Source organism: Pangasianodon hypophthalmus, chromosome 21, assembly GCF_027358585.1.
Source record: "Pangasianodon hypophthalmus isolate fPanHyp1 chromosome 21, fPanHyp1.pri, whole genome shotgun sequence".
Taxonomy (NCBI): domain Eukaryota; kingdom Metazoa; phylum Chordata; class Actinopteri; order Siluriformes; family Pangasiidae; genus Pangasianodon; species Pangasianodon hypophthalmus.
Window position 1 is genome coordinate 17,427,928 of NC_069730.1, and position 23,736 is coordinate 17,451,663.

Below are 23,736 nucleotides of genomic sequence, written 5' to 3' on the forward strand. Positions count from 1 at the left end.
CCTTCTCATCATTTATAGTCTGTTTATTCAGAGCTCTGGAGCTCTTTAATTGTGCAGGGTGTTATCAGGATAATAAAACACAGAGCAAAAGTTATCAGAAGACCTACAGTTTTGTAACTTGAAGAGTGCTGTGAGGAGCCAAGTGACCTTTAAATGTGACCTTCAGAGAGACTTTTCAATGAAAAATTCATGGTCAAATATATATATATATATATATATATATATATATATATATATATATATATAAAACATTTTAGATTTCCGAACATTAGTTTTCCAGAACAGAACTAAATATTACAGAAAAAATTTTGATATGTCAGTAAAGAAAGCAGCAGATTACATAAGAGACACTTTTCCGAAAAACAACAGAATGAAGGCTGCTGGGTTTCGCTGCAAAAATAAGAAGCAAGTGTGACAGTCAAAGAGTTGGTTATTTGAGTTTCTGTATCCTTCCTGTCAGCTCGAACCAGTCTGGCTTCTGACTTCTCTCATCAACAAACCCAAAATGCTGGTCCTCCCTGGATGTTTTTTGTTTTCTGCACCACTTTGTGTAAACTCTAGAGATTTGTTGTGCATGAAAATCCCACTAGATCGGTTTCTAGTCTCTGAAACACACAGACCAGCCAGTTAAGGTTTCTAATGTTTGATGTGAACGTTAACCGAAGCGCTTGACCTGTATCTGCATGATTTTATGTATTGCCTTGCTGCCACATGATTGGCTGATTGGGTATTGGGTTTCTAATAAAGTGGCTGGTGAGTGTATATTTTATACAGGACATATGTATACATTTTTTCTTTCTCTGGAAACTTGGTGTACTCCGAATAGTAATAAAAATAGATTTAGGTGACAGCATAATATTAACATTTTTAATATTGTCATAGGAAAGAAATGCAACTGCTTTATGCAATGTGGCAGTAACACAGAGTAATATCTCACTGAGTTTACAGTTAGGTTTTGCACCACCTCTCAGAATATGGGTTGTACAGTACAAGAGGATACTCTAAGGGTGGTGTTTTATTAAAAGAAAGCTATAGTGAAGATGCCATCTGTGATCCCTGGGCTATAGAGAGGATTAGTGCAGCCCTGGCACATAAATAACGACCAGTGTGTGTGTGTGTGTGTGTAGGGGTGCATTTGGTATTCCTGGGTTTTGGGCATGTAGAGGGTGTGTCCTGCTGAGACGGCAGCTGAAAGGAGCAGACGGTTTATCTCAGATCTGCTCCTGTGCCAACCTTGACCTCTCAACTCACACTCGATTCACACAAGACACACTGATTGTAATGTCAGCTAACACACACACACACACACTTACATACATACATACACTCACATATATCTGCTTATTAAATTAAGACCACCGTTTTAGAAATCTTTTATCGTCCTCTGTTTAGCCGGAATCCAGTTCCCGTTCGATGACGAGGGAGTGAACCGGGATGGAGTGAACCGCGACTCGGCGATAATCGGAGGTGAGGCTTCAAGAACAGTCGGTTTACATCACACTCAATGAAATATGTTTCAGTTATTATAGAAATTCTCACCTCGCAAATATAGTATGATTTAGAGAATGCCCCGTGTTCCAATACATAAGTGTATATTAGTGAGTGTGTGTGTGTGTGTGTGTGTGTGTGTGTGTGTGTGTCGTCTTGTGGTGATACACACAAACACAAGGCTACGTAAATGTTAAAAGCTCCCCCATGTGGACAACAGAGCAGTCAGTCAGCTAAAAGTTATTGAGCTAATAATCATAAAACAAAACATATAATGTTTACAATGATGGTAACTGTTGTTATATTTAGTAAGTAAATAAATAAATAAATAAATGCGCTTCTTAACTAATTATCAACAAAATTAATACTTTTTTATTACTAGTTTTGTAGTTAGGTAATAAGAGCTAATAAGTTATTTTACTAAGCATAACCAAATAATAATATGATTATTAATACCAATAATAATTAAAATAATGTTAATGAGGTTTAAAGGTATTTATTTCTATTTTTATCACTGATATAATTATAATATACCTCTTTGTTTTTACTGTAATTTACTACAGATGATGTAATAAATGTATCACAATATTTTTCATTCATCATTATGTTATTATTAATAGATACTTGAAAAGATGTAATACTTTACTAAATATATTGAAATATTATTATGATTGTGAATAATAATTAAGAGATTTATTATTTATTGAGAGAAAATAAATGAGTTTTTATTATTATTATTATTAATATTATTATTAAAACTAGCAATAGTAGTTAAAAAGATGTAATAATTTAGTTTACTAAATGTATCAAAATATTATTATGATTATTAATACTAATAGATAAATAAAGTTAAAGAGATATAATACGATTATTTTTAAGATATAATAAGATTTATTATTATTATTATTATTATTGTTGTTGTTGTTGCTATATTCAGTAATATCAATAACATAATACACTAATATTATATAATATTATTATTTTGTTATCATGATTTATCACAGATAAGAATAATCACAATGAAACGTAATGACATTATTATTATTATTGTTATTATTATTGTTATTATTATTATTATGAATCTACATTGAACTCTCCCCCACCTGTTGTTCAGGCATCATTGCAGTCGTGATCTTCTCCATCCTCTGCACGCTGGTGTTCCTGGTGCGCCACATGTTCCGCCACAAGGGCTCGTACCACACCAACGAAGCAAAGGGGGCGGAGTCAGCGGACTGTGCTGACGCCGCCATCATCGTGAACGACCCCGCCTTCACAGAGACCATCGACGAGAGCAAGAAGGAGTGGTTTATTTAAGCCCCTGGTGCATGAGGAAAGGGGGAGTTACATACACAGAGACACATCATGAGACCAACATTAACTCTCAGTGTGTGTGTGTGTGTGCGTGTGTGTGTGTGTGTGTGTGTGTGTGGCATTATACGGACTCCAGGAGGAAGTGAAGTGTGTTTACTGACGGACAGGACACTGTCCTGGAACTACGCTGTATATAAAATTCACTTCATCCTGTTCACATTGAGAAAAACATCTCTCTGCTTTCCATGGACCGACAAATGGAAGCAACCGGAAGCATCCATCAGAATGATGGACGGACTTCTTCTGACTGCCTTCTTCACAAACCCCAAGAGCACAACGGATATCTGTGTTACAGATGATGACGTGTGATTGTATGTCAGTATGTTTTCAGTGATACAGCACAGTAACATGGGACATGAATGACGTTCCTCACTGTTCCAGGGGCTTCTGTGTACTTTATGTTCTTAGAGTTCTTTGTGTTCTGTTGTTCATCCCTGCTGAGTGTGTGTGTGTGTGAATGTGTGTGTGTGTGAATGTGATTTATTCCATCCCCTCGTATGGAAAAACGGCCCACATCCAGCTTCATTAATGCTGTGGGCTTTAATACAGAACGTTAGAAATGATTCTCTCTGAAGCAAGATGATTCCCTGCAATTAATATAACAGGAAAGGATTTGGTTCAGTTCTGCTGACGGTCCTGAGGGATTTAACTCTGTGTCATTTCACAGATTCAGAAGTGTTTTTTTGTTTGATTTTGTTTGATTTTGTTTGCTCGTTTGTTTTTTGTGTGGTTCAAAATATACAGCACCAAAATGACAACCTTTCAAAGGACACAGAAGTGGAGACTTTTTTCTGTCTTTCTTTAGCTCTTTCTGTCTGTCCTTCTATCTTTCATTCTGTCTTTCTTTCTTTCTTTATTTTTACTTTTTAATATTTATTTATTTATTTATTTATATTTACTTTTTAAAATGTATTTATTTATTTATTTACTCTTTTTAATTTTTGTTGTGAAAAGTAAGACACAGTGCCAAAATGACTTTTCACAGGATGCAGAAATGGATAAATAACTTTTTTTTTTAATTATATGTGTGGTTCTAAAGTTAGATACAGTGCCTAAAATTTATTTATTTGTTTGTTTGTTTGTTTTGTCTGTTTGATTGTTTGTTAGTTCTTTGTTCGTGTTGTTCTAAAGTAAGATACAGTGCCAAGATGACCTTGCACCGGCTTGCCCAGGATACAGAACTTGAGTACAGCATTGTTTGTTTGTTTGTTTGTTTGTTTGTATCATTGATTCAAATGCATTGTCCTACAGTAAGACACGAGCTTTCCCAGGCTTTCACAGCATACAGAACTGCAGTACAACCATGAGCATGTTCTCTGACGCACTTCAGCAAATTCCTGATTTGATTTGATGTTGAGTGAGAACGTGCAGCTAAATAATTCCTCACGACATTCAGACGAGCTCAGATCAGAAAAGTAGTCGCAGGTGAATTATACGATTATCAAATATTGAAGACACACCTTCATAAATCCTGCTGGCTTAAAGGGAAGAATTAGTTTATGATGGTGTTATGTCAGAATTTCAATTTACTGATAAGTTACAGAGTAGTCTAGTGATGGCTGGAAGAGAACCAGCATTTTTCCAACATATCTACAGGCAAGTGCAAATGTTTGTGCCCCCGTGGTTGTTGAATGAGGGAAAAAAAATAAAATGTACCTCTATTTTGCAAATGATGCCCAAATATACACCGATCAGCCATAACATTAAAACCACCTGCCTAACATTGTGCCTCAAACCATTCCTGAACAATTTTTGCAGTGTGGCAGGGCGCATTATCCTGCTGAAAGAGACCACTGCCATTAGGGAATACCGTTGCCATGAAGGGTTGTACTTGGTCGGCAACAATGTTTAGGTAGGTGGTACGTGTCAAAGTAACATCCACATGAATGCCAGGACCCAAGGTTTCCCAGCAGAACGTTGCCCAGAGTATCACTCTGTGTCTGCCGGCTTGCCTCCTTCCTATAATACATCCTGGTGCCTTCTCTTCCACATATAAGCAACGCACACACACCGAGTCATCCACGTGATGTAAAAGAAAATGTGACTCATCAGACCAGGCCACCTTCTTGCGTTGCTCCATGGTCCAGTTCTGATGCTCACGTGCCCATTAAAGGTGCTTTCGGCGGTGGACAGGGGCCAGCATGTTCAGTAATCACAAGAGATGCACAAATTTGAGCTGATATCCTGCTTTTCTTCAGTATTAATATCCTAATATCCTTATCTGTAAGGAACCTCTTGTTGCTAAAAACTGCTCCCGGTAACTTTTCTTCATTTTGTCCTAAGGGTGTGTAAACTTTTGCACACAGCTCTAGAATAGAGAATGTAGGTTTCCATTTGGCTAAAGTTTATCATGACGATTTTGTTTGTTTGTTTGTTTGCAAGCATGATCATTATTAAATCGAGTGATTTCACTTTAAAAGATTTTGTTGCTTTAATGTTTTTATGCATTGTGTCCTTATAAAATGAAGCAGATAAACACCATAAAGAACAGACTGTAGATGCGCAGGTTATTTTCATCTTTCTTATAATCATGTAATGTTCAGCATCTGCTGTTAAGTAAATTCTTTTTCAATAGACTTGTATTGCAAAAATTTCATGGATTGCTTCTTTAAGTTTTTCCCGGACGCAACATTACAATAAATGTAAAGATGTTAATATTATATATTATTAATAATTAATAATATTATTTTTTTTTTTACATACTTTTATATGTTATTCTATTTAACTGTTGTATGAATGCAGAGTGTCCAGTAATGAAAGCATTGCAAAATCAATCAAATATCGCATTGTTTCTCATTTGATAATCCAGTAGATTCAAATCTGATGTGGCCTTGCTGACCTTCAGCATAAAGCTAAATTAAATTTGATATCCCTAAGCTATACGGATTACATGCAGTTTATTTCCAGTCATTTCTAGCGGTCATGTCTTGCTGCTTTTACATACACAATATACAAATATGGATGTATATTTGTATATATGTATGAAGATTAAAAAAAATTGATTTGTACATTGTTGCATGTCCTTAAAGATCTAGGTGTTCTGTTCTTCTGTCAGACACCTCAATTTTGAGGAAGAAATAAAAAATGAAGAAAATAAACATGTACATAGAATATCCATAATGTTTATGTTTATTTATTGTGGTAAATCAGGAGAATATTCTATAATATATTATTGAAAATGAATGACATCCAGATTCAAAGTGTGATTTAAAGCATTTATATGTTATTTATTTGTTTTAATGATTTAATGATGGGGACAATCACTACTGATTGACTAGTATAAGCTGCCACAGTTGTGATAGTTGTGATATGATATTCTAGTCAGCTATAGCTTAAAAACTTCTTAATATATCTGTTGAAAGGTGTTAATTTTCTAATTTAAAAATTAAAACAAACAAGAAATCATACTAACCTGAACCTAACTGCAAACCAAAACTATAAAATAAGATACAAAATGTTTTGAATCTACATTTAAACACAGTGCTTTGAAAAACTGGATTATACTATCAAAATTAAATTCATTTTAATTAAAATTTAACCCCTGATTTAACAGGCAAGTAAGCTTCCCTTCATATACGCAATCGTTTTGCAGGGAAGCGGAACGTCATCCTCTCAATTCCGCGTTTTTGACGGACACATTTCTGTGAGCACACTTGGAAGGCAACATCATTGGCTGAGTCCTAAATAGGTCCCTTTCGGATACATAGTGTACTTCCTTCGAGTGCAGAAGGTATTATTTTATCCCTATGTAGTGCACTTGTGAATGGTGTCTGGATGGATTTGGGATCCGACGCCATTTTGCTTCTCGATGTAACCGCAGTTGTAGCTTTGTTAGCGAAAATTGGACTGCGTTACACGGGAGTCTGGGTTGGACGGGTGATTTTTTTTGGATTTACAAATTGGAAAATTATTCGAAAAGTGGGAATAAATTGTAGTTTTGTCCTCCTTTCATGTGTTCGTGATCTGAAGATAGAGAAACGCGCGGTGCTGGACAATGGTAAGAGCGCGCATTTAGCCGGCTAGGTTTGTTTAACTAAAAAAAAAAAAAAAAAAAAAAAAAAAAAAAAGCCTGCGACCTGTGACTGCTAGTTTGGCTTAACCCGTTTAACCTAGCTAGCTAGCTAGCTTTATAACTAGTCGCTAAACTACGACTTACTATAATTTATTATATAGAAGGATTTCTTTGTATCTAAGCGGAAAAATTTCGAGCTCGCTACCAACTCGGGCCTTTCGGTAACACTAGCTTGCTAACTCTCTAGCTTTAGCGGCTAGCTCTGAAACCTAGCATATCAGAATGGTTTCGTAATGCTGCGTTGTGTGTTTTTTTATGCAGTAATTATAATGAGTTAATAATTAATGGTTTAATTTTATTCTCCAAACGTCGTGCGCCAAACCGGCCACCGTGACAACGACATGTCATTAGCTAACCATCATCAGCGCGCTAACGCGATGTTTTGACGTAAGCATATATCCCATAATAATAATAATAATGATAACAACAACATCCCATAATAATAACTTGTAGCGCGTTTAGACAGCTGTAACTGTAATAAGTGCACTGACAGGATGTTATTCCGCATCTGTCTGCTTTGTAAACTTGTTGACAAACAGCTGGATGGTTATTGACAAATAGCAGGTGTTCTGGATAAAACCAGCTTTCTGCTCAGGTGATTTATATAATATAATATTATATATATATATATATACATATAAATGAGTATGTATACTGACTTACCTTCAACCAAGGTGCTGAGGTGGTTCTCAGTGTGCACGTGTGTGTGTGTGTTTGTGTTTCTCAGGTACAGTAGTGTTGAGAAACAGTAACACTCACTCTGAGGTGGTTCTGTGTGTGTGTGTGTGTGTGTGTGTGTGTGTGTGTGTGTGTGTGTGTGTGTCAGGTACAGAAGTGTTGAGAAACAGTAATATACACACTGAGATGGTTGTGTGTGTGTGTGTGTGTGTCAGGTACAGTAGTGTTGAGAAACAGTAATACACACACACTGAGGTGGTTCTGTGTGTGTGTGTGTGTGTCAGGTACAGTAGTGTTGAGAAACAGTTACACTCACTCTGAGGTGGTTCTGTGTGTGTGTGTGTGTGTGTGTGTGTGTGTGTGTGTGTCAGGTACAGAAGTGTTGAGAAACAGTAATACACACACACTGAGGTGGTTCTGTCTGTGTGTGTGTGTCAGGTACAGAAGTGTTGAGAAACAGTAATACACACACACTGAGGTGGTTCTGTGTGTGTGTGTGTGTGTGTGTGTGTGTCAGGTACAGAAGTGTTGAGAAACAGTAATACACACACACTGAGGTGGTTCTGTCTGTGTGTGTGTGTCAGGTACAGAAGTGTTGAGAAACAGTAATACACACACACTGAGGTGGTTCTGTGTGTGTGTGTGTGTGTGTGTGTGTGTCAGGTACAGAAGTGTTGAGAAACAGTCCACCATCCTGCTGTTCTCTGAAACACGACATGGTGCTCTACCACAGCGCTGCTGAATTCTCCACTCTGATTGGTCAGAAGGTGGTGATTAATTTTCTGTAACCACAGCTCTGACAGGAGTCACACAAGTCACAGTAACTGTAATTGGATAAAAAGCACAACATGTCATTCGTTAATAAATTTAATGCATAAATTTAAAGAAACATATATCAAATTTGTTGACAACTTGCTGTGGTGTAGGAGGAATAAAGCACTTCAGGATGTGCAGTTATAGGAAAATAATCCACTTCAGGGTGATGAGTAATTCTGCTTTGTGTGGGGTCACATCACAGCTTCCTGTCTTTTATTATTTTCCTATAACAGCACGCCCTCGAGTTATTTATTCCATACCAAGACTTATAACACCTATGAGGTGACTAACAAGGTGGGTGTGCCATATAAAGTTGCAGTAAATGTACACCATCAATAGCAACGCAGCTGTACCGGTTACACCCATATGCTCAGACGCATCCGCTACCCGAGTGGGTTCTGGTCATGGTGTTTGCTTTCTGTTACTGAGGGAAGCAGAGGACAGCAGACAAGGTTCTCCAATCTGTAGAAGGGCTACAGTCCGTCATCGTAGAGCTGCTGAGGGCCGCTAAGTGTACATGTCTGGCCATGTGCGATAATCAGTCATATGATATTTAACACACACACTGGGCCTCATTTATCAATCTTTCAGTAAAGTTGCATGTAAACGTATGTGTAAGCCAAACTGAACAAAAGTTTTCAGCCAGATTTAAAAAAAAAAAAGTTTAGAAAACACAGATTTTCTTCACGATCTGAGTTTACAAAATTTATGAGGTCACTCATAAATTTCGAAGCAGGGTCCTGACACGGTGCATTCGCATGTAGTGAAGCCCACAAAACTCCATAAAACGTCAAGTGCACAGATAGCTGGGAGCACGAAATGATCAATGAGAGTAAAGGCTGAAAAACAGAAGTGGAATTTATTTTGACTCACTTCTATGCCAATAAAAATATTTAATAATATATAATATTAATGATAATAAGTGAGCACCAAATCTTCCATCAGTAGAGGTGTTTGTTTATGGTTTACGGCTCTGCGCAGAAAGACAAGCCGTCCTCCATTTATACAACGCCATTTTTTCTGTCAGAATTGAATAATTAGTTTTATTTGTCTTAATTTCTGGGTTTGTGTCGGTTCACTTTATTTTATTTTATTTTTTTTCATTAATAATTGCCAGTATTATGATCCAACTGGTTTTCACAAAATGTTCTCAATGGTGTTCTTAGTCCCTGGCCTAGTGTTTTTGATCGAGACTCTTCTATAAGTCGCTCTGGATAAGGACGTCTGCCCAACGCTGTAAACGTAATAAAAATAAGCAATTTAAACTCGACAGTATATTCCAGATATAAAAGTGCGGTAATCCATGCAAATTATATATTTGAAGCTGATCAAGTCGAAGTTTACATTAGTTAGTCTTCTTGAGAGTAAATTTACACTTGGGAGCGCGAGTAGGATACAAACTTTTTTCTGAATTTACAGGATTTTCATGAATAACAAATTTCCTGTATAAAAATGTATACATATGAATGAGACCCAATGTAGTTATTTTACAATGTCAAGGCTAATTGTAACTTTTTGGACACTATAACATGGCAGTGGGTTGGATTGTTTTAGTCATACATTGTCGCAGCACTGTTATGCATTAGTAGGGTGTCACATTTAAATCTGTTTTCTTTAAAATGAAGAACTACCTTGCTGAATCCCAGCTCTGAAAAAAAAAAAAATACACTTTGCTCACAGGATCTCTGGTTCAGTCCTGAGCTCGGGTTACTGTCTGTCTGGGGTGTTACACGTTCTCCTCATGTCTGTGTGACTTTTCTCTTACAACCTAAAACATGCTTGGATTGGCTTCAGTAAATTTGTCCTAGGTGTGAATGAGTGGGAAACCTTCACACCTTCACACAGGTTTCCCTTAGAAACCTTCACACTGAGAATTCTCTCATTGTTCCCAGGATCCACAGCGATCCTGACTAGGATGACGTTCTTGATGAATGAATGAATAATACACTCCAAATGGCCATTTTCTGGGAAATGCAAAAATAAAAATAGAGGGTGATGTTCTCTTCTTCGTAAAAGTTCTACCTTATCAATCAGTATAGTGCGGATGTGGTGGAAGTAAGTCAAGCGTCTCGACAACAGCTTCCTCTGACCTTAGTCACTTCCTCTTCGCCTGAGATTGCACGGTTTAACTCCGCTGACCCTCAGTGCCCGATGCCCTTATTTTACCCTGTTAAGACTTTTGATCTCTGATTGCCCTCATTCACTTAGCTGCCAGAAACCTCAACAACAACAACGACTGATTAGCCTAATTTATTGTGTTCAGCTCAGCCATTGTGTAGGAGATACAGATCTCATGTTTTGACTGAAGCCTGGAAACAACTGCAGCCTAGACATGTCTAAACAAACAGCAGACGAAGATGGCCTTTGAGTTCGGTGAAGTTTCACTACTCGAAAGTGACTCAATATTATGCTTCGTTGACTGATCTCATGATCGATATAATTGCCTGGTCGGAGTCATGACCTGGTACAAGATCGTGCGGTGACACCACTGTCTCTGACTATGACTGTTAATCGCCCACGCTTTTGGTGCTGTTGCCATGGTTACAAGGAGGAAACCGCGGGATGTAATGAATAGTGTCGCTTCCTCACAAGCCATGATTATCCAGTGGGAAAACAGCTGCAGCTTCTATTCGGAGAGAGACAACGTCAGAATAACAGACAGGCGTGTTAATTTCTCTCTCCTGTTACTGTGCTTCCCATTTTTATTTATTTTTTTTTTTTTTCTCCCAGCCTCAGGCGTTACATGCACTTTGCAAAGAAACTGATGCAAGGTGGCCATAATTCTGTATCATTTTCCTGATATAAGCATTAGGCATTCATCATTAAGCATTTTTAATTGTTCTGTGCACTTGTTTAATACCTCTTACATTTCCAAGCATTTTCTATGTGTCTAGAGTGTGAGCTCACGTTATATATTAGGTGGTTTAATGTGTTATAAAAGCAAACATTCAGCATTAGGCGAATGCAAACACATAAGCTGCTTTGCTTTGCCTTATAATCCAGGAAAATATGTTGTCTGTGATTAGAGTGTAGGTCATCATGTAACCCTAGACCTTATTCTGTATTTCTCTGCAGGTTTCTTTCTTTACTCTTACTTAAGTGTCCCCTACGGTCGCTGGGCGCTCTGCCTCCACGGTCCGAGGCCTTGTCTTTTCCTCCACATTGTCGCCGCTGTCCGCCGCGCCCTATGGAGGACTAGCTGGGCGCCGCCTCATTGAGCCAAGGGACACGAAGAGCCAAACACCAGGAAGAGATTCCGACACACAGCAGCAGGGAAGACGGGGCGAGGACCTAGGATGTCGTCTACCAGGAGCCAGAACCCTCATGGACTCAAACAGATTGGGCTGGACCAGATCTGGGATGACCTGCGAGCGGGCATTCAGCAGGTGTACACACGCCAGAGCATGGCCAAATCTCGCTACATGGAGCTCTACACGTATCCTGTGTGCTCGTGCGTTCGGTTTGGTTATTATGAAGAAAATAATACGAGTGGGTGTGGTTTGAATCGGTCAGCCTGAATTCCTCCTACGCTTTATTCAGCAGGCCAGCACGCCGCGAAATGTAGTTTTGCAAACAGGAAAAACAGTAGTGTCATTTATTTATTTGTCTACAGAAATGATTTAACACAGAATGCTGTTGAAGGTGTTGATTAATTTTCTATAACAGCAGCTCTGACTGTGGTTCCAGTCATGATATCGTTTCCAATAGTAATTTGCAGGGATGCTCTAAATCGCTGAAGCTTAATAATAATTTATGTTGTAATGTGTCAACACAATATATAATTGTTATACTTGTTTTAGCCTGTGGTTTGTATCTGCATAAGTCCTTCACTCCATGCTTCCAGTCACGTGTATAATTATTGCACCAGCGTGCACCAGTCAAACCAGGCCCGCGGGCCGGGCATCCCCCAATCCAAACCTTCCAAGAAGGCACCCACTCCAGGAGGAGCCCAGTTTGTGGGCCTTGAGCTCTACAAGAGACTAAAGGAGTTCCTGAAGAATTACCTTACTAACTTACTAAAGGTAGGATAGATATTTTTAAACCTTCTTCTTAAGATGCTGCTGAGAATAGTGTCATGAATTTATTAAAATAAAACTGATGAATTATTTGACTTCATTTGTCTTTTCCCGCTTTTTACTGTATTCTCAGGATGGAGAGGACTTAATGGACGAGAGCGTTCTGAAGTTCTACACGCAGCAGTGGGAAGATTACCGGTTCTCCAGCAAAGTGCTCAATGGTATCTGTGCCTACCTCAACCGCCACTGGGTGCGGCGCGAATGTGACGAAGGCCGCAAGGGGATCTACGAAATCTACTCGGTAAGATTCTTTGAAGTATTCTTTGTGTGTGTCAGTGTGTGTGTGTGTGAGATGTGCTCTGTGAAGTATAATTTTTATTTTTTTCCTTTTTTTCAGCTGGCCTTGGTGACCTGGAGAGAATGCCTGTTTCGGCCTCTGAATAAGCAGGTTTGTGTTTCATACTATGTGGGAGGAATTTTATTTTGGATTGGTGTCTTGTAAGTACACATTGTGGCCATAAGTGTTGTCACCTGATCACACCCATATGTCGATCTTCCCCAAATTGTTGCCACAAATTTGGAAGCACACAATTGTGTGGGATGTAGCATTACAATTTCCAAAAGCATTTGTATGCTGTAGCATTACAGTTTCCCTTCACTGGAACTAAGAGGCCCAAACCTGTTCCAGCATGACAATAGCCCCTGTACACAAAGTGAGCTCCATGAAGACAAGGTGTGTGAAGGTTGGAGTGGAAGAACTCGAGTGTCCTGCACAGAGCCCTGACCTCAACCCCACTGAGCACCTCTGGGATGAACTGGAACACCGACTGCACGCCAGACCTCCTCACCCTGCATCAGTACCTGATCTCACTAATGCTCCTGTAGCTGAATGATCACAAATCCCCACAGCCACGCTCCAAAATCTAGTGGAAAGCCTTCCCAGAAGAGTGGAGCTTATTATAACAGCAAAGGGGGAATAAATCTGGAATGGGATTTTCAACAAGCACTTATGGGTGTGATGGTCAGGTGTCCACAAACCTTTGGCCATATTGTGTACAACTAAATGAAGCTTTTGCCCTTAATGTTGGTCTGGTCCAATTTTAAGCTATTCTGTTCCCTATTTTAGGTTACAAATGCAGTATTGAAGCTTATTGAGAAGGAGCGAAACGGAGAGACCATCAACACCAGACTTATCAGTGGCGTAGTTCAGTCCTACGGTGCGTCCTCAGGCTCTCTAGACCTATTACATTTACTTTGCTCATTTTATTATTTTAGTATTTTTTTTATCATTTTTTTCATATTGATTATTTTTGAGTTATTGAGGTTTGGATTAAACCCATTCAGTTCAAGTGGCCAGTCAAGAAGCTGAGAGAACTGAATAATAAATATAACATTAATACTAGTGGGTTATGACTTCCACTACTGTAACAAAAGTTAAAAATTGCAGTTCCCTTGGATATGCTTCAGAGACGTTTCTTTGAGAATCATAAACCATATCAGCAAGTCTGTGTGACAGTGCTGAAGAACTGGATGTGGTTTGAGGCAGATTTTTGCCAAAAAAATGTCTTGACAGATCAACTACATATGAGAGTACATGACAAATATGAAAATCTATTTTTGACAAACTACTTACTCTAGTATTTATTGTAGTAGCAGGTAATAATGGGAGATTTCTACCTCTGTTTAGTTGAGCTGGGCCTGAACGAGGACGATGCCTTCGCCAAAGGCCCCACTCTATCCGTCTATAAGGAATACTTTGAGACTCAGTTCCTGGCCGACACTGAGCGCTTCTACACGAGGGAAAGCACAGAATTCCTGCAGCAGAACCCGGTCACTGAGTACATGAAAAAGGTCTGGCAATGGCAAGGTTTTGTTGGAGTATCGAGTGGTTAATTATATAGCCAACTGGTTAACCTAATACACTTTTTAATACATAAAACCCCAAACAGGAACTGAGGAATGTTTCTCAGTATCAAGAATTTGAAGTATGGTCTTGTGTGCCAAATTGCCTTATAAGAACAAACTTTCAAGCACATGAGGATAGAGAACACTTAGAGTTTCATATGCTGCGTACATGCCTTTCGTGCTAGCAGCTTCCTCCGTTAAAAATGGCACTAAGTTAATCCAGATGAATCACAGTGAATCACAGATCTGTTGACTTTATTTCATTTTATTTATTTATTTATTTTAATTCTTTGCTTAAAATGTCTAAGGCTGTCTTATAAATGTCCATGTGTGGGTGCAGGCAGAAGCACGTTTGTTGGAAGAGCAGAGGAGGGTACAGGTCTACCTCCATGAAAGCACGCAGGATGAGCTGGCCAGGAAATGTGAGCAGGTTCTCATTGAAAAGCATCTGGAGATCTTTCACACAGAGTTCCAAAATCTTCTGGATGCAGACAAGAACGAAGGTTTGGAGATCTAAATAATGCTCAGAGTGTAAGCTTTGGGTCAGTTTCAGTATTGTGTCTGGTTCTTCTCTGACGGTTTTGCATTTGGAATCGATTATCCTTTTCTGCAGATCTTGGCCGGATGTACAACTTAGTGTCTCGGATCACGGACGGTTTGGGAGAGCTCAAGAAGCTTCTAGAAACGCACATCTACAACCAAGGCCTAGCTGCTATTGAGAAATGTGGGGAAGCTGCTCTTAATGTGAGTGCGAAAACTCGTGAGAGGGTCTAAAACTAACCTCGTGGGTTAAACACACATCTTTTAACCATGTGTTTGTCTTTTACCTTTTATCCAGGACCCCAAAATGTATGTCCAGACTATTTTGGATGTCCATAAGAAGTACAATGCATTGGTGATGTCTGCGTTTAACAACGATGCTGGCTTTGTTGCTGCACTGGATAAGGTAACTCTTTCATTAAAAATGTTTGCATTTCTTTTACTCAGTAATGGTAATGTACTTTACATCCACACGCATGGCTGATACAGAAATATTCTTTGATTGCACCAGAAACCTTTCAGTTAATAATCTGTGATGTGTATTGAATGTCTACGAAACTGGTTTGTTTGTGAAGTTAGCATGTTGCTTCTTCCGAACAGGCCTGTGGGCGCTTCATCAACAACAACGCCGTTACCAAGATGGTCCAGTCGTCCAGCAAATCTCCTGAACTTCTGGCTCGATACTGTGACTCTCTGCTTAAGAAAAGCTCCAAGAACCCGGAGGAGGCAGAGCTTGAAGATACTCTAAATCAAGTGGTGAGTTGTAGTACCACATGGAAATGTGCACAATATAACAGTTGCCAAGGATGGAGAAGTCATAAATTCAGTAACTAGCCCTCTAAGCAAGTCAAAGCTCCAGTGTGCTGCCCAGTCCCTTGTTTTGGTCATCTGGAAATCTAACTGACAGCTAAAAAGTGGCACATAGCGAATTGTAATAACGTATGGCGAGCTATTTAGCTAGTTAAATAGCCTTAATACGAACTAAGGAAAATGAGTATACAGTCAAGTTGACAAAATATCGTTGGCCACTGTTTCAGCTGAGACATGGTGTTCTGTTATCGCATCACACGTTCAAGCCTAGCTAGCATGTTTATTTTCTCTCTATCTTTAACCATAAAGTGACTGTGTAGTAATCAGAGAGTTATACAACAGCTTTGTGCTGCACATAATTTTGCTCTGTATGGTCAGTGTTTCCACTTAATCTGCCTAGTAAAAACTATTTTACCATCAGCGAATCGCTCCTCAGCTGATGTGTGGAATGCAGGAGACGGTAGGATTTGGGAAATGAGTAGCACACCATAGTTACGGATGTGAGTCCCAACACAGTGAAGTGTGTTAACTTTAAACATACACACTAGATGAAAACATCTGCTGCTAATTTTCCTGTTAACTTGCATAGACATATACAATGTTTTTCCTCAGTGCGCTTCAGTTGTTTCATCAGTGACTCAATTTGAGTTTTCCCTTTACCTCATTCTCCAGATGGTGGTGTTTAAGTACATTGAGGATAAAGACGTGTTCCAGAAGTTTTATGCGAAAATGCTGGCCAAGCGCCTGGTCCACCAGAACAGCGCCAGCGACGATGCCGAGGCCAGCATGATCTCCAAACTGAAGGTGCTACCAGCTTGCTTTAATGCTAGCACTTTTTTTTTTTTTTTTTTTTTTTTTTTTTTTTTTTTTAAACAGTCATCTGAACTATAACAACACAGTCATGTCAGGATCTCTTAGCAGTTTGATTTGGGAGTCATCGGTAACTGAACGTGGCCGTGTGTCTTTTTACAGCAAGCCTGCGGCTTTGAGTACACGTCCAAGCTGCAGCGCATGTTCCAGGACATCGGTGTCAGCAAAGACCTAAACGAGCAGTTCAAGAAACACCTCACTAACTCGGAGCCTTTAGACTGTACGTATGAGTGCTCAGATCACAACTGATGAAACTTCACTTTAGTTTATTGTTAAACTAAAATTTAAGACCGTATTTTTTATATAATGAACAAATTGCTTAACATGGTAGTTCCACAAAAAACTGCTTACATTTCATCCTCATCAAAAATCCTGATTATATAAATATATTTATGCAACTTAGAAATGGCCACACAGTCCCACACCTTCCTCTAATAAACTAATGTGGCAGTTATAAATGTAGCCTAAAACTCTGTAGTCTTTATAATTATGAATCACTGACACTTGTCAGTCATATGTTCAACTTATATTTTCAACAAGGTTTTCAGCACATTTCTTAAAAAAATATCAGCAAAACCATCAGGGTTCTTGGGATTTAACTCATCTGAGCACCGAAAGGACTTAATATAAAAAAAAAAAAAATGCTATTAAAGTGATGCTGATTTTGTCACTATTCTTTTTTTAATGTTTATAAATTGTCAATTCTTTCCAGTGGACTTCAGTATCCAGGTGCTGAGCTCTGGTTCTTGGCCTTTCCAGCAATCCTGCACTTTTGCGCTGCCTTCTGAGGTACCACACACACACACACACACACACACACACACACACACACACACATGCTGGTATACAGCTATTTAATTAGGAAGGGCGAGCAGTCTGTCATCATTGGCATCAAAATACTGCTTACTATCTTGTTCTCAAGTTCATTTCCTCAGCCACGGGAGTGTTATCCTCTCAGCCAAGGATATCGTCTGCTCCACTGAGTCTTCTTAAGAATGCCCAGATCACACATACACTCTACTCCATGAACATGTCCTTTTTTAAACTACATAGGCTGGTTGAACTTGAGTTTAATAATATGTTTAATTAAGAAACTTCATTACATTGCATTGTACATGGTTTCATAGTAGTTTTCTGAATACTCTCTTGCTTTCTCCAAAAACACACAGTTGGAGAGGAGCTACCAAAGGTTCACAGCCTTCTACGCCAGCAGACACAGTGGCCGCAAACTCACCTGGCTCTACCACCTGTCCAAAGGAGAGCTGGTCACCAACTGCTTCAAGAACAGATATACCCTGCAGGTAGGACACACTTCCAGCACATTCGGCAGCAGAAACAAATATAGTTAAGCACAGCCTCAGACCTTCACTTCTGAAAATTTTTCACAGGATTATATTAATAAATATATGATTAATAAATATATTTTTAGGCAGTTTCAACCAAGCAAGTTCTTAAAGCTCTCTTGTAACTATATTTTGTTAAAGTTGCAGTTTTTGTTGATCATCATAAAGCTGCCAGATAACTTGCATCTGAAAAGAGAAAGAAACTTTGTAGACATTTGCTACACAGTTATATTGCTTGCTCAGCCGTACCATAACTAGTAATTTTAGATAACTATTTTTAATTGTTTCTCAAAAAGATGTTTCTCCAGTTTGAGTAATGCTTTTGACCATTTGATCACTACTTCCAATTTCAACCTTATGTCCCTCTATAGCACTTTTCTGGTGGGTTATGTTATTAAGCACAGGTTCTAAAGGCTTAATCATACTTGCTTTATCTTGTGTACGTAAGATTCTGTGGTAGTTTGGAGTGCTGCATGTCCATGTCCTCAGAAATTAACGTGACATTTCTGTGTGGTACAATACCACTGTAAATAGTGGGGTTAGTATAGCTGTGTATACACTGTGTCCACTAGTGACAAAACAAACTAACGTCGTGTCTCAACTTGCATGCTTATGTACACTCCTAGATCAGTATTGAGTACCAACACCACCCAGTTTTCTATTCCAGTTAGTGTATGAAGTTTAAAAACCTCTCATGTAGCCTTTTAACCTACCAGATCGTCTGTTTTGAGTACCAGTCTCAGGATCTTCTAAATTAGTACATACATTTGGTTGTATGGTGAGGGTTTGAGACGCAGATCATGACAACAATCATAACAACGGCAGAAAGCTTTACAGAAAAACAGAGCTCATGAGTGTGTTTAACATCGCTGTGTATGCAATCACGAACCATTACTGTGTGACTTGGTAACCTGAGGACACAGATGGACACAATGCTCCTCGCATTACCACTGCTTCTGCACGTGCATCAAGTCATGCATCAAGTATAAACTGGTCTTTAGTTGTGTTCACTTTGCAGTGGAAATAACAACAATGTTGAATTCTCTCTGAAGCTTCTCTTTATGTTAAATCTGCAGTTTTTTATAATCTGTAAACCTGAATTGTGCTACTGTATCATAAAACTGCCAGAAAACCTACATCTGAAAAGAGAAATATTTTTTACATTGTTGTAAATTGATTTGATTCTATTAGGATTTGAGTGACACTTTCGAAAAATCATCAGTCTGTTCTAGTTGCACGATTTTGTCCCTTTGACACTTTTTGTATTTAAAAGAACCAAAATTCAGCATGGATTCTTAGTAATGCTCACTTGGCAATGGAAATAATGATAATGTAGGTTCACAAATTTGTTACTATACCGTGTGGAAAACTGTTGTTATAAGCTCTCAAATACAACTGTGTCAACAATTAACCCTATTCTAGGTGCCAGTCTGATGGACTGATTGACACAGAATCACTGCTCTGCCGTTGCAGATCCCGCAGCATGGCTTTAAAGCCAGAAAAAGAAATCTGCACAATTTTCTCCACATTTTGACTCGTCATACACTGGCTGTCTATGCAAATTAGTATTGACAAAGCACTTGTGTTTGTGTAGGCTTCCACGTTTCAGATGGCCATTCTCCTACAGTACAACACAGAGGATGTGTACACAGTCCAGCAGTTGACTGACAGCACGCAAATCAAAATAGTGAGTAGCTCTGATCACACCTGCTTCTTAAAGCACTTGTTTGGCCTCTTTAAATGCCACAAAGTAATATTTTTTTATTATTTTTTTTTTATTGAAGGACATTTTGGTGCAGGTTCTACAAATTTTGTTAAAGTCCAAATTGCTGGTAAGTGATATTTTCTAGACTGAATTCTATTGAAACTCAGCTTTTGACTACTTAAATTTATTACCAGGAATAAGCAACATGAGCATGACACAAGGCAGCCTTGTTGTGTCTGTTGCATGCTGACTGTGGTGTTGATGCATGTCGTGATGCAGGTCCTGGAGGATGAGAACGCTAATGTGGACGAGGTCGAGTTTAAACCAGACACGCTCATAAAACTCTACCTGGGTTATAAGAAGTACGTCACTGTTTATTTTTAACACTTTCTTTTAATCTACATTGTTAATTTAATCTACATTAATTGTATTTTAAATCATTGAACCCAAAATTGTGACCCCAGTTAACATGATCGACTTGGATATTTGTAGCTAATTGCTTTTTATTGCATTAAATATTAAGCTCTCTATTCAGATGTTTAAATTATTTGAATGCAGATATTTATTTGAAGTAATAAAATATTTAATTGAGTCTAACTCGGTTTATTAAGTATGGTGACAGTTTTTAAGTGTTTATTTATATAATTTTACTTCATCTCACTTGTCCAGTAAAAAGCTGCGGGTGAACATCAACGTGCCAATGAAGACGGAGCAGAAACAAGAGCAGGAAACCACTCACAAAAACATTGAGGAAGATCGAAAGCTCTTAATACAGGTAAGCGCTCACGCCGCATTCTGCCAAGACACTGCTTTCCCTGTCACCACCAAGAATGCAGTGTTTATTCATTAACGTTAATGACTGATGTGTCTGTGAGTAAATATGGGATGCGTGTGCTTCTGTAGGCCGCCATAGTGCGCATCATGAAGATGAGGAAGATGCTGAAGCACCAGCAGCTCCTGGCTGAGGTCCTTAACCAGCTCTCCTCCAGGTTCAAGCCCAGAGTCCCTGTCATCAAGGTACAGAATACCACAGCACTGTTCCCAGATTCTCCAATCTGATTGGTCAGAAGGTGTTGATTAATTTTCTATAACAGCAGCTCTGACAGTAGTGCGTGCTGGCTGCAATTCAAATGACGTTTATATTAATGCATTCATTCGAATACAGTGTCATTTCTATAATAACAGCTTACCCACAGAGACTTGAATGGGGATGCGCCACATAATCTACGATTACAAACGTGTGGTGAAAATATAATTGATATGGTGAAGTTTTCTATGAGGAGATGTTTAAAATTTATGGAAGGAGTTTCCGCTTAGAACAGTCAGTATGGGAGAATCATCAGGGCAGGTTTCTCAGTAACATGAAAAGAAGCCTTTTTATTTATTTATTTATTTATTTTGTGTGTGTGTGTGTGTGTGTGTGTGTCTCTTACTGACTTAAGTGAAAGAGAGAGACTGGTGAGGGAACAACTATTTATAGCTGCTATACTGTACGTGATAACAGGACTAACTTGATTTGTGGACATTCCGCAACTTTGCATCGTCCCCAATTGTTGATTATTTTCCTATAATAGGATGCCTTGTCATTAGGCATGAGACAGAATATTGTTGTCTCGAGTATTGTGATACAAAGTACTGGTGAGTATTCTATCGCAGCTGGCTTGACCGCGGTCAAGGCGGGTTAAAATCCACGCCTGTGTGCTGCACTTGATGCAAGTCACACTCGTAGGTAGTGGCATAACCAGAAATTAATTTCGGAGGGATGAAGAAATATACAAAATAAAATCACAATTATTATTCTCTTCTGTACATTTAAATTGCTAAGTGTGACACGCTCATGCATTTAAGGTGCATATCAGACAGCAGGAGTAGCGGTGATGAAACAAATTTGTTATTTAGCCTAATCGTTTAAGGCACAATCTACCAGCAGACAATCTTTCCATATTAATAACATTACTAAAAAATGCATTTGACACACACTGAAAATATTAAAATACATGTTAATAATAAGGGAAAATTACTACGTGTATTCTAAATCCTGATCTATTTTTCTTACAATACAGTGTATTGATATTGCACTGATTCGATTTGTTGTCATTACAATATAAATGTATTAAAATTTAATATTTATCTCATGAGAACTGTATTGGGATAGGTCTCGTGTCTTGGCTTTTGTATGGCATTCGTGCCTACGTGTTATGGTTTATTCCTTGCTTATTTGTTCATTTACCTACTGAATTAGTTTTAGGCAGTCAGCCTTGTGTTTTTAATATAGGACTTGTAACAGAAATATTGAATTTTCTTTTAAATATGAAGTGTAGTGTGTGAGAAGGGCGTTAATCACAGTGTTGTCTTCTCTCTTCCAGAAATGCATCGACATTCTCATAGAGAAGGAGTACTTGGAGAGAGTGGACGGAGAGAAGGACACTTACAGCTACCTGGCTTAACCATTTTCTTTTCATTCGCCCCCTCTTCATCTTCCCCCCTCCGTCTCTCTTGCTCTCTTTTAATTTGTCCCTAATGTAATAAACATCATTCCTTTTGACGTTCAGCCTATGTCGTTGGGAATGTGTGAACGGAGGAGGATTTTTTTTTATTTTATTTAAAACTGCAAAGAAGAAAGACGAGCGGAAAAGAACCGCGTGTGTTAACGTGTGTGTATCATCGTAGCCGGAGTCTGCTGAGCTGGACTTCCCTTTAAAACACCCCGAGCGTGTTGGAGTGTCTTGCTTCACCCGAACTGGCTCAGGATGGACAGACTTCATTATTGTAAATAAACCCGGACATTTAATCTGATGAAAATCAATCTATTACTGAAAAACCCAACCTGCTACGGTTTGCATGCAAACTGCCTATGTGCATTTAAACTAAAGTCATAAAGGATAAACAAAAAAAACTGAAAAGTAACACATTATTAGATGATTTAAGAATACTACCGCATAGTGTTTGCGGTAATATGGCCAGAAAGTTATGTTTTAACAAAGGAAAAATTTTAGCAACACATCCCAAGGAAAGCAGTGCGTGTTTGACCCGGTCCTTAGGCGTGTCCTCGGCATCGTTTCCTGTTATCAAATATATCATTTGTATAGTGTGGTTCACTTTTTTAAATGTGTGGTAAATAAAAATTAAAGGTTTCTGTATGCCTTCTGATGCTGTGAAGTCTTTGGAGTTGCCAGGTGTCCATGAGGACGGCGTATAAACTGTGATTATAGGCGTGTACACATTTTATTTTATTACCAACACCATGACAAAAATCCCCCCTCCCCCCCCCCCCCCCCCCTTATATTTATTGATTTTTATTTATTTATTTTTTTTTTTTTTAAAGAAACCTTCCACACTATGTTGTAGAAGCAGCAGGGAAACTGAGCTGAAATGCTAAGAAGCACCAATGCATTTCAAAAACTGCAGGGATTAAGACATTTTAGTATATTGGCTACAGTTTACCAAACCAGCCACTGCATCCAGTGAATTCCATTAGGACTTAAAGCATTTCCAGATCAGACATAAATGTTTGTTTGTTTGTTTTTTTTCTAACATAGTTGCTTTCACAGTTTGGGGAAACTTCTTGCACTTCAATGCTAATTCTGAAGACTTATTTCATAGTAGCATAAATCAATAGTTGTTGACTGAGTGAGCGAAGATTAGGGGTTTTAAAAAAAAAAAAAACTTGTATCCTGACTCGACCATTTTCTCAGGTAAACTTCCCACATAGCTGCTCTTTGTATTTATACAACTACTGATACATAACAGTGCATGAGCACCACACTTCCACATCCCATCAGTGTAGAAAGGACCACCACTAACCACATATTATTGCAGTGGATTATTCACAACACAGCAAGGAACAACAGTATTACTAACATTTCTTAATGTCACTGTTGGGTTGAGAAACATCGGGCAACCAAATATAAAAAAAAAATCCAGTGATAAACAGTCCGAAGACAGTTGCTCTGCTGAGACTGGTCCACGAAGGTGATTATTTTCCTCTAACAGCAAAGTGTTATTCACTATTCAGTAAAAGTTTCACTCTTATACTATAGCAATTTGCCAAAAATGGTCATTTTTAAAAATTTGTTAAAGAATAGCACTTTGTACTTTTTAACAGTGTTTAATTAAATTTCA

General features: G+C 38.5%; 2 protein-coding genes and 1 long non-coding RNA gene across 3 annotated transcripts in view; 2 read left to right on the forward strand and 1 right to left on the reverse strand.

Annotated features, from left to right (window-relative positions):
- Positions 1-5,867, forward strand: part of cntnap2b (contactin associated protein 2b) — a 55,575-nt gene extending 49,708 nt beyond the window's left edge. The window contains exons 24-25 of the mRNA XM_026946359.3: positions 1,393-1,467; positions 2,603-5,867. Coding sequence (XP_026802160.2) covers positions 1,393-1,467; positions 2,603-2,802 — 275 coding nt within the window. The 3' untranslated portion in view covers positions 2,803-5,867. The remainder of the gene's footprint in view (positions 1-1,392; positions 1,468-2,602) is intronic.
- LOC128317132 (uncharacterized) overlaps positions 1-8,259 on the reverse strand; it is a 22,456-nt gene extending 14,197 nt beyond the window's left edge. Inside the window, exons 1-2 of the long non-coding RNA XR_008300646.1 lie at positions 7,595-8,259; positions 2,592-2,806 (exon numbers count right to left, since the gene is read on the reverse strand). This is a non-coding gene — a long non-coding RNA (uncharacterized LOC128317132). The remainder of the gene's footprint in view (positions 1-2,591; positions 2,807-7,594) is intronic.
- Positions 6,651-22,754, forward strand: cul1a (cullin 1a). Its single transcript, XM_026946203.3, has 21 exons — positions 6,651-6,856; positions 11,501-11,861; positions 12,270-12,447; positions 12,575-12,742; positions 12,839-12,889; positions 13,568-13,658; positions 14,129-14,292; positions 14,687-14,849; positions 14,960-15,090; positions 15,185-15,292; positions 15,487-15,642; positions 16,369-16,500; positions 16,669-16,786; positions 17,279-17,355; positions 17,736-17,867; positions 19,504-19,596; positions 19,694-19,741; positions 19,894-19,976; positions 20,284-20,389; positions 20,518-20,631; positions 21,981-22,754. Exons 2-21 carry the CDS (start codon positions 11,722-11,724, stop codon positions 22,059-22,061), a joined length of 2,334 nt encoding a protein of 777 aa, XP_026802004.1. The 5' UTR covers positions 6,651-6,856; positions 11,501-11,721; the 3' UTR covers positions 22,062-22,754.
- The last annotated feature ends 982 nt before the right edge of the window (positions 22,755-23,736 follow it).